Source organism: Cydia splendana, chromosome 16 (assembly GCF_910591565.1).
Source record: "Cydia splendana chromosome 16, ilCydSple1.2, whole genome shotgun sequence".
NCBI classification, from domain to species: Eukaryota; Metazoa; Arthropoda; class Insecta; order Lepidoptera; family Tortricidae; genus Cydia; species Cydia splendana.
The window spans coordinates 13,147,765-13,163,952 of NC_085975.1; the positions used below are offsets into that span (position 1 = coordinate 13,147,765).

Genomic DNA, 16,188 nt, shown 5'->3' on the forward strand with positions numbered 1-16,188 from the left:
ACTACCTAGACCAGTATTTTATAAATGTTCATACCAAAGAATATTTTAGTCGCAAAAGTAAAAACACGATGCGTAAAAATATCATTTATTTTTCATTACTTACATGCGTAACAAACCAAAATAGTACATTTCGATGCTAGTGCGGAAGGTATGTCATTACTTCACGAGTACCGAGATATCTTGCCACGAGCCGCAGGCGAGTGGGAAGACTCGGGACGAGTGAAGAATGACATTTCCGCACGTGTATCGAACGACGTTTTTTAATACAGTTGCGAAAAAATAAGTAAAACATTGTTAATCGTACACTAAACAAAAGTGGTAACAGTGACAGCTCGCTTAGACGTCGTCTTTAAGTATATTATATCTATGGGCGTTTGGCAGCTATTCCGTTCCATTCAGACACCTTATTAAGAACGGAATTTTCAATATTCAATATTAAAAAATAAACGTGTTATAATGATGAAGAGGTAAGTATTAAAATATGAAATATGTATATTTTTCATATTCTTACATTAACAGTAGGTTTTTATGCTGATTACGACGTTTAAAGGAAACTAATATTAACACTCATCAATAAGTAGTCGTGAATTGGAACAAGTATAAATTTAAAAAAAATTGGAAAAGTAAAAAGCACTAGTTCGACATAACCAACTTTCCGCACGCTAAACAGCTACGTAAAGTAGCACTTTGTGAGCAACTGTATTAAAATAGTACATTGTGTATTAAGGGCGGGAAATAAGAAATTACGAACGAGTGTCAATTTTAAGCCCGACGCGAAGCGAGGGCTTAAAATGTTCACGAGTTCGGAATTTCTTTACCGCCCGTGGCACACACAATGTTTTTCATCACACTTGTAAGGAAAAAAAGGAGAATTAATAAAAACAAACTTCTGTATAAAACACTTTTCCGCCCTAGGGCGAAAATTTCAATTTCCCGCCCGCAAGCCCTACGTGTAAATAAGTGTTTTTCATCACACTTGCTCGGAAAAGATTTTTTCCGCCCTAGGGCGAAAAATTCAATTTCCCGCCCGCAAGCCCTACGTGTAAATACATCTTTTCCGAGCAAGTGTGATGAAAAAATATTTTCTCTTATTATAGTAAATTAGTTCGAAATAATACAAATCCACTATTAAAACTTGGACTTAAATTTGACTAGCTAGCACGAGCCACGAAGCATTGATGCGTTTTGGAGTGACGTTGTTTTAATTCGCACAGCCGAAAAGGCAATAACGTTTCTTTCTCCCAGGCGCACTCATTTTCATCAATTTATAGTGATTATACTTTAAATTATTAATTAAAATAACAAAAAATTAGAATCTTCTGTTTGACTTTTATAGTTTGACGGTTACCATGGTCTAATAAAACATGGTCTTCCATTCCCAGAGTGACACGGGCCTACGTCACAATAACATTGCCACTTTATTTCAACATAACATGTTACATGGGTACATTATACCTATGGTTAATAAGTTAAAATATTTCTTTATAATTTTATAATTTTCATTTATATGTATTTTAGCTTAAATTTTACAATAACACGTCATTTTTAATTACTCGTTAGCAATATCTTCCGATTCACGAAAGAAATTTCAGACTTTCGGGTAATTCTGTTTATACTACTGGCAACACAGGATAGCGCTGTGCACATTTGACAATTCGGATCTAGATAACTTCATGCCCTGACCGTCATCCTTGTCGAACGCGTGTTAATTGTTATTTCCTTCTCGCTCAGTGTCAGCAGTCGCAGTGTTTTCCAAACTTTTCACGTCGTAAGCTTGGTAATTAATGTGTAACTGTGAATTAGTTTTTTAAACGTTTGTCTTGTATAGATAAATAAAGTTTAATTTAATACATTAGATTTGTTTTATTTTACTATGTTTCTACATGAATAACTTAAAATTAATGCCGTTAAAATAATTTTCACCGTTGGTTAAAATTCTCCCACATTTCAAAGTTTGAGAATCTGTAAACAGCATGATGACGTAGGCGCGTGTCAGTTAGGTCATACGCGAATCTCGGAATGGAGTACCAGGCGGAGTATATTATTATACCATGGACGGTTACTATGTTTTTTGTTTTAACGTTTCCTTTCACGTAAGGCACTTGGCGAAACTATTTAGTTAGTTGTTCTTAATAAAAACGATTATATTATTTTAATATAAATACAATTATATTAAAACGATTAAAAAATGTGAGGTACCTAAATTACTGAAAATTTTAAACGTTGCATACTTGAAACGGAATTTGTGATAAAAATGCAAAGACAAAGTTTTTTTTCTTTTTAACAATTATGGCCTGGATGCGTGTTTTTTAAGACACCACAGACAAAGGAGCAAACATGTTTTTCTGCGGTGACACCATCTAGTTGATTTATATGGAAGCATCAGGTGCGGAAATGTTTGCTGTAAACATAACGCTGACTGCGCTAGTTTCCATGTATAAGGTACCCCTCTTTTAAGTTTCGCCCCCCTGAGGTGAGATATCGCTTGAGCCCCTCCCTTCCGATGTGTCGGAAGCCGGTGTTGCTCGAAGGATTTTTGCATAGGATTTTCGTAAATAATTGGTGTTTATTAATGAGTTTCGAATATAACAAAACGAAGAGAATCTCAGAAGATAAAGTGTGGTGCTAGACTGGATGCTAGTGACCTGATTTAAAGATAAGGTTTAATGAATGATCTACTAAAAGTACGGGTATGTACCTACTCCATTTATCATAATTTTATATTGATAAATCAAAAGATCGATCTACAAATAATTATGAAATACGGTATTTTGTACGGTTTATCAACGGTGAACTGTAAAATATCCGTTCTACCCGTTACATCAATATTTTCAATATATATTCAACCATTTTTCAAATTATGTCAAGCAGAAAACGTACATAAATATCATGTATTGCTTGTTCTAACTCTATTCAACTCCTGGACAGGATACATAGGTAAATGACAATCCTAGCCTTTCAACAAATAAGTAGATATATAAACATGAAAACCCCGATATTGCAACGCTAACTGGCGCGGACGCGTGTGATAGATTTTACCTACCTTAAGGCGGGATTCTACCAGTGTGCGGCACTGTGCGGCACAACCATATTCAGTACAAAAATGCTTGTGCCGCACAGTGCCGCACACTGGTGGATTCCCACCTTTACAATCATATCCACGTGCGTGCGCCAGCTACTGGACTCCCTAAAATTCTACTGGACGGATGTACGTCAGTAATTAGTGGTCTTGACAACCCATGAGTACGGAGTTTCTAAAAGGAAAGTGATCGAAACAACAGTATTTTTCATATTTATTAAAGTTCTTTAGACTTACATAAGTATTCATAAAATTATAACAATAACTATTATTTGACATTTCGTCGACTTAAGCTAAAACATACATCTATTTCGTTATATAATTTACTTCGCATATTTACATGTATCTTACTTTTATACTAAGGAAGTCTTTTTTCGTGATGATGCGTCCACACCGAGCAAACGAACAAAGAAACGATAGGGATGCAGTCATGTGGCAACTATCTGGTAGAGTGAGATAGTAAACTTCCAGGGACCATTTCTATGCTTGGCAAGAACGCAATATTGTAGGAAAGTAACTTATTAGTATCCAAACTGTCTTTGAGGATTTGGAGGATATCCATTGCCATTACTAATAATATCAAATTGTTCTAACCTAGCATTTAAATTTTGGTTCTGCAAAATCCGTTGCCTGGTATCTAAAAAGCCTATTGATCCTTGAGGAGCTGAGTATGACGAAGGCCCATTATAAATAGCATTAGGTTTTCTTTGAACGAGAAGTTGCTTTGCAAAGGGGTGGGTCACAGAAAAATCTACATTAGTGGTAAGGACATCACTTCTACGATTAGCAGGGGTTGGAAGTATGTACCCTTCGTTATTGTTGTTGTTTTCTGATTTAGGACCTCCGAATTCGTTAATATTAAAAGCGTTAAGTATTTGCTCTTGCTCTTTTTCATCCTCCAGTTGGTAACCGACAGACGGGATTAGTTGGAAAATATCATCATTTGCTTGTATAAGTTTGGCATTCTGTTGGCTCCCTGCATTGAGTTGTGGATTTCTGCTACTCTGTGTTGGTTGGTCTAGACCATTGCCATCCAACCTCGTGTAAAAAGAGTATGACTGATCTTTTTTATACGTCACAAATTTATTTTTCTCCAAAGGATGCGGTATTGTCCCGATAATATTATCCTGCACTTGAGCCGATATTCCTTCGCTATTTAAAAAGTTGTTAATGAAAGCTTGTGAAGATTCTTGGCTGTTGTAATTAGCTTCCTCTGGGGCGACCTGCAACTTCGCCGGGCTTGATACGGGTAAACTGTGGGATTTAACTATTTCAACTTCTGCACTTGACTGTTTAGATTGGTTAATGTTATTTTTTGCATTTGATTGTTGATTGGTCTGGAGGTGTTCAGCTTCAGTTGCAAAATTGTTAACATTGTCGGCTTGAATAAGCTTCGCTGGACTTCCCTTGTTGTAGTACTGCTCAGTGACTTGTGGAACCGGGGCCTGGTATAGTTGACCACTATATACTTGGTTCTGATTAGCATTAGAAACCGCTGGTCCGAAACTATTCCCAAATTGGAATTGTGATGAGTAGAAGCTGCCGCTTTGTTGTGGTGCTACGTTTAACTGTCCGCTCTTTCCACTATTTTGTACTAGGTTATTCGGTAATTGCGTTTGTGTGTGTTGAGTGCCGGAATTTGTTGTGGTAGTTTGAGAAGTGGATACAATCTTTGCATTGCCAAGATTGCCATTTTGATTATTGCCAGAGTACTGAGATGACGTGAGTTGTGATATTTGGTTTGTGATGCGAGCTAGTTCCTCTTCATTGACGTTCTGGAACTGTGGTTGTGTGGGTGTAGCTGGTAGTACGTTTTGTTGTGCGATGTTGCTGTATTCCTTGGCCACATTGATAGAGTTAGCCAGTAAAGAGAACACCAGTGCCTGTGAATTTGAAAGAGATGAATTTTTATCTGCTATCAGCTTACCAATTGGAATGAAAGTAGGAGTGGTACTCGTGGCGAGTTGGTTAGTGAGGACTAAATAATTACTGCTTCCCGTGTTGAGTATCTCTAACCTATCCAAGTCACTGTCATTAGTATTTTTAAAAAGGTACGAAGCTACGTTTTCTGGAATAGAGATTTTCAAAGAGACTGTTCGCTGGATGGTGTTAGTGGGTTGTTTAAAAAAAGGTAGATTAGACAGCTGATTAGTATTTTGAACATCTTTGGGGGTTTCTAGTGGAGGTTCTAAGTCTTTTGAAGGAGCTTGTGTGAGACGAGAACTTTTTGCTGTATCTGGTAAGGTTGACGGAGTTAGACTCTCTTTACTTGATGGATTGGAATCTGGCGGTAAATAGGCACTCTCTTCAGGATAGTCAACTGAATTCAAATCTTGGGTAAGTCGACCAAACTGTTCATTAGAAGCAGATTTAAGGATTTTGCTGGTGTCTTTGACTATGTCATTAACTGTTATATCAAGTTTTTCCTTAGTTAGTATATCTGCAAATGTCAAATTGTTATGGTTTGCATTAATACGGGAGTGCTTAGTGAGGGTGAAAGATGGTTGAGTAGAAATCTCTTTAGTTGGAGCAACATAGACGGGCGAAGGTGAGGTGGGAGCGGCAATAAGTTTCTCATTTTGAGAGAAAGGAGTTTGTATATCTGTATTGGGTGTTAAGTATTGTCTAAAAGGTGCAGGTTGAGATGGCGGTAAGTATATTCTTTCTAGTGGATTGAACGTAGTTGGAGTCAAGTAAAGACGGGAGGGTTTGGTTGGTTCTACTGTAGTCGGTTGTTGGTATAATCTAGCTACTGTTGGAGCTGGTGTAGCTGGAGGAAGGTACGCGCGAGGAACTTGTCTAACCGTTGATACTATTTTAACAGCAGCTGTCGGCTTATTGTAAACATAAGGCTCGTCTGCTTCTGTTACTTGGGGCAATTGTCTAACTTTTGACCTTACCTTAGCCGCCACTGTTGGTTTGTTATAAACATACGGCTCCTCTTCCTCTGATACTACCTTAGCCGCTACTGTGGGTTTATTGTAAACATAAGATTCGTCTGGTTCTGAGACTATTTTTGCTGGTGGCGGTGAGGGCGGCGGCGGTGGTGGGTTGGTTGGTCTATCATAAACATAAGGGGTGCTTGCTTCTACTTGTCTTTCACTAATTGGCGGAGTAGGACGACTATACGTGTACGCAGTTGGTTCCGCGACTAATTTAGCAGCTTTAGAGGGTTTAACAATCCAAGTTTTGAATACTACTCTAGATTTAGGTTGGCCTGTCTTGGGTTCTTGAATAATTCGATTAACAGTTATTGTTTTTGTTATTACAGTAGATGGTATGTCATTGTTACTTACCAGATTCTCTTTGGCTTTATTGCCCACTGGACCTTTAATGTCGCTTGAGAATTTTGGGAACCCTAAGTTTTGTTGTTGACTTGCTTGATTTGAGTTGTAATTGTATTGTTGTTTTGTTAAAGAAACTCCAAATTCAGCTTGTTTTCCACTGTTCCACTGTGCGGGAGTTTTATTGGCTGTGTATTGTGCATTTTGTCTGTTACCCTGTATTCGTTGATTATTGAAATTTTGTGGGTTATAAGTAGTTGGTGCTGGGTTCAGTTGAGTCTGACTTAGTTGATTCTGACGAAGTGTGTTAACATTGTTATTGGTACTAGTAGTAGGTTGCACAAGACGACCAAACTGATTTCCAGATTGTGTGTTTTGTCTGTTATTTTGCCACTGTTGGCCATTTTGCAACTGTTGACCATTTTGCAACTGTTGACCATTTTGCAACTGTTGGGCATTTTGCAACTGTTGGGCATTTTGCAACTGTTGGGCATTTTGCAACTGTTGGGCATTTTGCAACTGTTGGGCATTTTGCAACTGTTGGGCATTTTGCAACTGTTGGGCATTTTGCAACTGTTGGCCATTTTGCAACTGTTGGCCATTTTGCAACTGTTGGCCATTTTGCAACTGTTGGCCAATTTGCAACTGTTGGCCATTTTGCAACTCTTGGCCATTTTGCAACTGTTGGCCATTTTGCAACTGTTGGCCATTTTGAAACTGTTGTCCGCTTTGCCACTGTTGGCTATTTTGAAACTGTTGTCCATTTTGCCACTGTTGGCCATTTTGCTGCTGCCGCTGGAATACTTCTGCATCAGCCTGTGTCGGCTGCACATCAAACGGTATATACGAGGGACTCGGCGTTGAACCAGCGAAAGAAGTGTCTCTAATAAAGTTGGTTTGTCCGAAGTTTTGCTGTGTGATTTTTGGTGGGACGAAGACATTACTAGGAGTTCTATCTGCACTTGCTATTAGAGCGCTGTTGGGGAATAATTGGCCTGAAGGTGGCTTATAGTCTTGCATAACAACAAGATTGCCTTTCATGATACCTTTATCAATGGGGTTTCTCATGGGATGTGTAATCATCTTCTTGATATCTTTCATAAGTTGCGGTCCAAGCTTGAGGTTTCCGAATTTTTCGTTGTTGTTGAAGAACTTTTGTGAAGCTTCGCATTTGACATTCATCCACCAGTCGCAGACGAAGACGGCTTGGTTGAACAGAGTACCGTTGGGGCAGAGGAAAGATTGGAAGCCGTAGGTGGATCCCGCGGTGCACACTCTGAAGGCTTGGCAGTTTGTCTCCTGATCCGCATAGTAACCTGTAACGCAACGCACCTAATGTTAAATTGATATTCTACTTATTTTATACCCAGACAAAATCTGTGAATGTATGATAGGGGTGAGGAAAGCTTATTCATGTTATTTGCTAGCGATTGGCAGGCCTTAAATCGTAATATTTTACAAAAACATATTAGATCTTACCTGGTTGTCTACCAGCGCAAGAGAAGGTCGTTCTTGGGATATTCCCGAGTGTGGGGTAGTCGTTCCCCGGCTTGCCCGGTACGGCAAGTCGGATGTCCCAGCCTCGCCCGTGGTGGTCCTGCCGCGGGGCGCGTCCACTCTGCCCGCCCGCCCAGGAAAACAAGCATACTGAAATAGGATATAACACGTTTTAAAAATGAAATATAATATAGCTATCCATGCCGTGATCGGCAACGGCGTGAGCTCGAATGTGGCTAGCAAAACCGAACTATAAAAATTCTATCGCAGTTGGGGCAGTAATGTTAACCTGACATATTATAGGTGTAATTATAGGAGGGTTTCGGCCGGGATTTACGTAATTATTTAAAGATTGACTTAGGAGTGTCTGAGAACAAATCTATTTGTGGTTAAAATACGACCCATTGAAGACAATTAACAAAATCTAAAAACATTTTATTCTACAATATCTCTAGTGGTTAAAATTTGCAATCTAAATTTTAACCACTAGAGTGTAACATATAATGAAAAATGTTACGTTTTGATAATTGGATTTTGGATCATAAATTGAATATTTTAAGAGAAGGAAAATTAAAATTAACTTTTAATTTACTAATTATGATTGTAATGTGATTTCTGAATAGAAATGAACATTTTGAAGCCATAAATAAATCAGGATTTCAAAGAATGAGCAAAATCCTTCGAATTTTAGCAAATGAATTAGGTTATGAAATTGTGTCGGGATTATGATTCGGTAGGTACCCAATTTGCTTATACAAGTCATCTTATTATAAGCCTATCTTGCCCAAATGAGATTATGAGAGGTAGAATTGTTTATGCGAAGCTGTAAAAATGTACTTTATCATTAGAACGTATTTTACACAATGCGTATTAAGTTGAATTCAAAATACGAAATGCACAAATGTCCCTTAAAAGAGTATTTTTACAGTAATACGTATAAATACCCATTTAGGAAAATAGGTATATTTTACAGTACATATTTTACGGGTACTGACTTGAATTTGGACCATAGATGTAATTTGTGGACTGCAATCGAACGAGAGAATTGTATTTTTATATATAGTAGTATTTCTACTTAACAGAAATTATATATTTTCATAGAACATAATTTAATTTATTCTTAGACTAAGTAAGAACTGAAATAAACGTTTTGATCTCATTTTTTCGAAACCAAATCGACATCATGCGGCGCCGCGCATTTTCCACAACCGAGTAACAAATGTCGCAATCTCAACCGAGCCGGGTTCCCATACTTTTTGCCGCGTTGGGAGCAATCGTACAAAAACCGAGTCAATGGTCGGGCTATGTGCGGTATGAATTGTCTTACTCCATAGGATAGGTTCGACAACGTTATTGTTGCTATAATTAGTATAATTATAATTAGGTAAGGTGGGAGTGATTTGAATATTGTTATTCGTGTAAAACAATATTGCGCTAAATTCAACGATGTGTACAAAAATGCCTTAATATGTATCATTCGTTCTCTACCATCAGGGTCAAATGGTGTTACTTAAAGAGGTGAGAGGTGGGGAGGTGAGTTGACCGAATTAATTAAACACGTTGACTGATCAATAAAATATACTATAGTAGTAGATAACACCGTTCTGTAATTCGGCCCCATCGGCATAACAACCATGACAGCCACGGGATAAGCAGCCAGTCATTCGAATTTAAAATCATTTTCCGATTTATTATACTCTCCTAATAATACAGTAAAATTATACATTTAGCGTTTGCGTCAAATCCGGTAGATCTGATTTTTTGCAGACTTATTTATGATGTTGGTCCAATGAATAATCCAAGTTGGTGACCTCGAGCGCCGAACGCAACTTTGTCAAAAATCGAAAAACCTGCGAAAATTTCGGTTTTTGTTTAGTTTTGGGCGATTCTAACCCTAAAGGACTAGTTTTTGATAGTACCTTCCTTAGATGGTTTTAAAGAAGACTAAATTTTCTACAATACGAGATTAGAACTGTCTCTGTAGATTGAATAGTTTCCGAGATAAAGGCTTTCAAAATTTAGATTTTTTTGAAATTGAGCTCGTAAGCTAAGTGAGTACAGTGAGTATGCACTTTTGACTCAGGCGATGCCGCTTGGCACGATTGTTCCTAAGCTCAAACAAAGCTGATTTGGTGCGGTAGCCACGATATCGTACCGTGCCTACCCCCCAAAAAGGGAGGGGAAAGGGTCGGATCCCCAGGTCCAATCTAAGCTATATTTCTTCCTGCTCTTAGCAACTAGGGCAAGTTATATATGATTTTCATATAATTTCATGCTACTTCAGTCAACCTCAGTACTTTTTGCACCGAGACTGACTGAAATAGCAAGACACGTTCGCACGTTTCCGTAAAAAAAACGATGGAAAATAATTATCCACTACATCTGTATCCTCATTAATATTCGTCATCATCGGCGGTTCCATAAGCTACGCATAAATTACAATGACAAACGTGTTGTTGGATGATGTTCGCGTAGAAAGTGAATTTCTAGCTTAGGTAACGATATGGACTAGTTTAGGCGAGGTGTGATGACACGAGGTCAATGGGGTCTTGATTAGGTTTTTATGGTGTTTTTGCATATTTGTGGAGGATTTCTGTGTCAACGGGACCGTGGGTGTTACACACCGGAAGGTCGAGACGTAGGTACATACTTAGTAGACGACATTTGATTTGTGTGGTAGGGCTTAGCACAGCGGATGTCACTCCAGGTTCAGGCTAGAGCAAACCCCAACTGGGGAAGCTATCTCCAGTACACAGATAACCCCAGCCAAATAACACTAGACCCTACTCCTATGAGTAGGTCCAACACTAATATTGTTGTGTTTCCTGACGGTGAGTAAGGTTGCCAGAGCTCAACAAGAGTGCGGAGTGTTAGGGTTGGCAACGCGCACGTAACACCTCGGGCGTAGCAGGCGTCCATAGGCTACGGAGACAGCTTACCATCAGGCAGGTCGTATGCTTGTTTGCCACTGAAGTAGTTTATAAAAATAAATATAAATATGTTGTTCCGTTTAAAAGGGTCATCTTGAAACATTACATAATTTGGGCCATTCCACGTGAAGTCAACAAATGTGTGAGCCGCGTGATTGATTAATTGAACAGTAGGTAATGTAACTGCAGTTGCTATTCGAATGGTAACATTCGCTATTGTTTAAGAGTAATCTTAAACAATAGTAAGCGGCACAAGTCTCACCAAGAACCCAGACTTAACCAAAAACAAACACTCAAACGACAAAAATGTCAAAAGTTAATAAATAAGGTAATTCACCAGTAACTGGTTACCAGTCAATAACTGGCCACCTTTAACTAAAAATTAATTCTATTCACCTATAAACAGCAGTGGTGGCCGAGTGGATATGACGTCTGACTTTCAATCCGGAGGTCGCGGGTTCAAATCCTGGCTCGTACCAATGAGTTTTTCGAAACTTATGTACGAAATATCATTTGATATTTACCACTAGCTTTTCGGTGAAGGAAAACATCGTGAGGAAACCTGCATACATCTGCGAAGAAATTCAAAGGTGTATGTGAAGTCCCCAATCCGCATTGGGCTAGCGTGGGGACTATAGCCCAAGCCCTCTCGCGCATGAGAGGAGGCCTGTGCCCAGCAGTGGGACGTATATAGGCTGAAATGATGATGATGATGACCTATAAACAGAAATCATTTCATTCCAGCCTTCAATAATTAGCCACCTTATACTAAAATGAATTCTGTTTATAGGTTACTTTTGCTCGGTTGTCAGAGACGCGATGAACAGGCACCGTTGGAGGCAGATCATAAAAACCAGGTGTGGAGCATCCACATCCACCGATGACCACGATCCTCAATCATGAGGGAGCAACCACAGAGAGAGATAGGTGAATAGAATTAATTTTTTGTTTAGGGTGGCCAGTTACTGGCGAACCCGAATAAAAGTCAAATTACCTACACATTTAGTTTTCACCCCACAGTCAAGAAATTTGATTTGATATGCTGTTTCCTCTGTGAACACTAATATAGGTATTACGAACCTATCTAAACCCAAAGGGCCTATTGCGAATCACTTCGTTCGTCTCTCTATCGCTCGAATATGCAAGAGCGAAAGAGAGGCAGATATTTTCGATATTCGATGTTCGCGGTAGACACCCAGTAGAGGTCTACAATTGGGTCAAGTGGGCAGCGGATAATCGAGTTCGACATTCTCTGCTTCCAGTGAATATTGAAATGTGAAGCATATGTTCAACGCTTATAAATATGCCGAGTTAGTAAATTACCTAGGTATATGCCGATTTATTTAAATGGTTTTTTTTAACGGCTCTAGTCCTGTCGTTAGCGTCCTGCCCGCGGAGCAGGAGGTCCCGTGTTAGAATCCTGGTAAGGGCATTTATTTATGTGTTTATCAGTTTTATCACTAATATTAAGGGGCCCACAGATCACCAGTTCGCCGGACGATATCAGCCTGCCAGTTAATCGCAAAAGGTGACAATGAGTTGCCTCCCTGTCACACTTACGTACGAATTTACAAGTGCGACAAAGAGGCAACACGTTGAACGTGGTTCGCGGTAGGCCCTCAGCGCCGAACAACCTGACAGGTTCATTTCGTCCGGCGAACTAGTACTTAATCTGTGGGCCTTTTTAGTTCCTGAGTTATGGATATTTAATATAATATAACAATAAGTATATTATACCATTTATACATATATCGTCGTTTAGTATTCACAACCCTTATACATAGAGAACTAAGTTGATCCGTGTAAAATTGATTGATTGATTGTTGGTTGATTGCCGATACGACAAATGTCGTGAGGTGTAAATAGGCTCGTTGAACTGGTACCGGGGGTGGCGGGCGGCGCAAGCGCTGCGCTAACGGTGCTTGCAATTGAGACATTTGTACTCGGCGATTTCTTGCGACGACTACCTTACGACCCGGCAACGACTTACAGGAATAAGTTGCAATAGTAACTATCTATGCTATAGGTACAATATTAATATAGTTAATTAAATGTAGTAAACGATATTGTATACTCGTACTTAGTGTAGTGGTACACTATAGTCCTATAATATTTCATTGCTTCGCTAATTAGCGAAATTTAGAGCCTGCGGTCTTAATTTAGATATAGATGTCACTGATTACCTAATTTTAACAATGATTTTATCTTATCTTATACCTTTAAACGAGCAATTCTTGTATATTTATTTATATATATATTTCGGGGATCTCGGAAACGGCTCTAACGATTTCGATGAAATTTGCTATATGGGGGTTTTCGGCGGCGAAAAGTCGATCTAGCTAGGTCTTATCTCTGGGAAAACGCGCATTTTTGAGTTTTTACATGTTTTCCGAGCAAAGCTCGGTCTCCCAGATATTTTTATAATCTATAATATATATATGTGTCGGTATGAAATACATACATTTACACAACTTATTATGCACTTTATTATCTTGCATGTCATTTGACTTGGCAAATAAAGTAAAAAGTAATTACAGTATAAGACCACTGAAAACTAAAGTTCTACTTCGAGATTTCAAGGGCCTACATTTTGTCACCACAATGCGGTTTAATCTAATCCAAATGTAATTCTTTCACTACATCACACTCGCACACAATAGGGAGTATTACTGCAATGTTCTGCCGCCAGAGTGCAGCACTAATTTGTTTAGTAAACCATAGAGTAACTTATACATACTAGGCCTTAAACAGTTTTTTGACAAGTTTTCACTACGACATTGATGTTTCAAGGCGGTTTGTTTACAGGTGGCCCACCGCGAAACGCGAAAATCGAAATTTCGTAATCTGCCTCTCTATCGATCGAATAAGCCAGAGTGATAGAGAGGCAGAAACCGAACTTTCGACTGTCGTGTCGTGGCGGCACACATATCAATGAGATTCGAATATAATACCTACTTATAGTTTATTTTTTAACGAAAACTGTGCTCCAGTTTTTATTCTTATGAAACTAAGTTAGTCGCTGCAAAGTCAATCAAAAGGCGACGAAGTTATTTATCGCCGTCTAAAGTCAAAGACCTCTTAACTCCTTCAAACGGAATTACGAGGTTTGAACTTTATGTTTTATAGGATAAGTCACATATTCCATTATCTCGTTCAGGTGGAGTTAAGAGGATTGCGACGTTATGTAGAAACTACCGGAGTTCTCAGTTCTCGGACGAAGTCCGCGGAATTATTAAAGATGGGTTTTTATAGTTGACATCAAAGGGACTTGCAACTTTGCGGATGCAAGTAGGTCTACATTTTATCGAGGTCTGTTTATCTTTCTCTTTCATCATAGAAACATAAGTAAGTTTAGAGTGAGAGACTCACTCCATTAAAGTGTCAAAAGGGCATCTACGTGTTGGCTTCGGCTCCGCGCACGCGTCTCAAATGTCGGGAATACCAATAACGTATTATTAATAAGTTTGAAACTCGGTTTAAACTTATCAAGCTCAAATCTTATTACAAATAAGTTTTCGCAAAACTCGCTTGAAACTTAAATGGGTTAAATCTATGTAGGTATGGAGTGAGCACTCTATGCTTACTAATTACTCTATGATTTCATCGAGATTTACTCGGCTCGCGAGTTTTAATTATTTTGTATTTAAGTACAGAGTTGTTGCTTAGGCTATTACTTACCTACCCTTTAGGAGCATATAGGTACATAAGTTCAAGTGTCAGTCACAATGTCTGTATTATTGTCTTAATGACAGATAGTCTAGGTTTCGTAATGTCTTTTTGTCATTAAGTATACACTTAATTACAAATTGACAATTAAAGCTTAAATGTCATTGACAAAACGTTAGGTACCTACATATATGTAAACATTAATATCTGGAAAAAATGTAAAGAACTCAAAAATGCGCGTTTTCCCAGAGATAAGACCTAGATCGATTTATCGCCCCCGAAAACCCCCATCATGTAGGTAGCAAATTTCATCGAAATGATCTATTTCCGAGATCCCCGAAATATATAAATAAACATATAAATAAATAAACAAGAACTGCTCGTTTAAAGGTTTTAACGAATGAAATGAAATTAGAATTTCTTGCGCCCCATACAGAAAAAAACACAATGAAAAGCTCACCGAAAACCAATCTCCACATTATATTAGTCCATAACACCACACATAAAGCACTAAAACCAACAAACTCAACTTTATCCAAACCGAAAACAATTGAAAGTCAATCAACTCAACTAATATTCAACTCAATCAACTGAATCTGCGAAATGGATGCAACATTGTGGTTCCGCGGTTGTAGCGCGAATGTCGCTTTTCGTATATGACAGTGGTATTATCTCTTAGATGTTATGTCATTCCCATCGTATACCAAACGAGGGCGAATCATTTCTCAAAAATACCATATAAGAGAGCTCTTTAAACACGCATAACTTCTAAGGATCTCGGAGGTCAATTTTCAGTGGTTTGAGAATCAACGCACGCGCAGCCCTACGGGTGGGCTTACACGGGAGCAATGAGAGTCATTAATAAATTCCTTCTTAGGGTACCGTTGGTTGGTCTTCATTAGATTAACAGTGTGTACTTTATATAATCATCATCATCATCATCATATAAATTAAGAAATATCGGGAGCTCCAAAACAATACAAAAGGTAATCACGGTTCATATCCCGGTCGATATAAGTCTAGTGAAACTAACCGTCAATAACTCTTAGTGAGTACTTTATTCTTAATAAGAAGTATAAGAACAAACATTTTCATCATCATGAGTTTAAACGTTATTGTTCTTATTTTTTCGTTCGTACACATATGCAATGTAACGTTTTTTTTATATTATTGATTTCAAGGCATTAAATTCTCTATTATATTCGATAATTTAATTAATATCACTTTATTGCACATTGCACATAAGGTACATTAGCAATTTAATGATACATGACATTAATATTTACTGCCAAAGCTAAAACGCGAAAAAGAAAATATATCGAAATATAGCAATATGTTCTGTGATAGTCATAGCAATGTACGAGTCAACATACCCAAACAACCATTAGGTATCCACCTAATGAAAGTTTTTAAGGCCCTAATGCCAAGAAAATAAACGATTTACTAAATCTCAAAACTCCGGGAAGCGGGCTTTTTCCTGTTAGCTTAGTGAAAATTCTCAGGCAAGTTATTAACGATTTACTCGTAAGTTCATTAAGCTGGGTGAAATCAGCAAAAACGTTTTCAGTAACAATTTGTGCAGCTTTAACCTACTTAGTGGCTAATTGTTACTAGAACTCCATTATATTATGTATATATTTTAATTTAATTGCAAAAGCTAAGACTGTACGGACCCCGACTGCAGAGGAAGCTCACAAACTTGGCAATTTTATTAGTCTTTGTTTTCAGTACT

At 38.2% G+C, this 16,188-nt stretch overlaps 1 protein-coding gene across 2 annotated transcripts; it reads right to left on the reverse strand.

The window, feature by feature from the left end:
- Positions 1-3,385: 3,385 nt before the first annotated feature.
- LOC134798338 (putative uncharacterized protein DDB_G0286901) lies at positions 3,386-15,050 on the reverse strand. Of its 2 annotated transcripts, XM_063770745.1 has the most exons (4): positions 14,917-15,038; positions 7,843-8,010; positions 6,376-7,679; positions 3,386-4,962 (listed from the first exon to the last, which is right to left on the reverse strand). In XM_063770745.1, the coding sequence occupies exons 1-4, from the start codon at positions 14,933-14,935 to the stop codon at positions 3,601-3,603; spliced, it is 2,853 nt and encodes a 950-aa protein (XP_063626815.1). In that variant the 5' UTR covers positions 14,936-15,038; the 3' UTR covers positions 3,386-3,600. The 2 variants fall into 2 exon arrangements, with proteins under 2 accessions (XP_063626815.1, XP_063626814.1); XM_063770744.1 differs by having other exon boundaries at positions 3,386-7,679; positions 14,917-15,050.
- Positions 15,051-16,188: the final 1,138 nt, after the last annotated feature.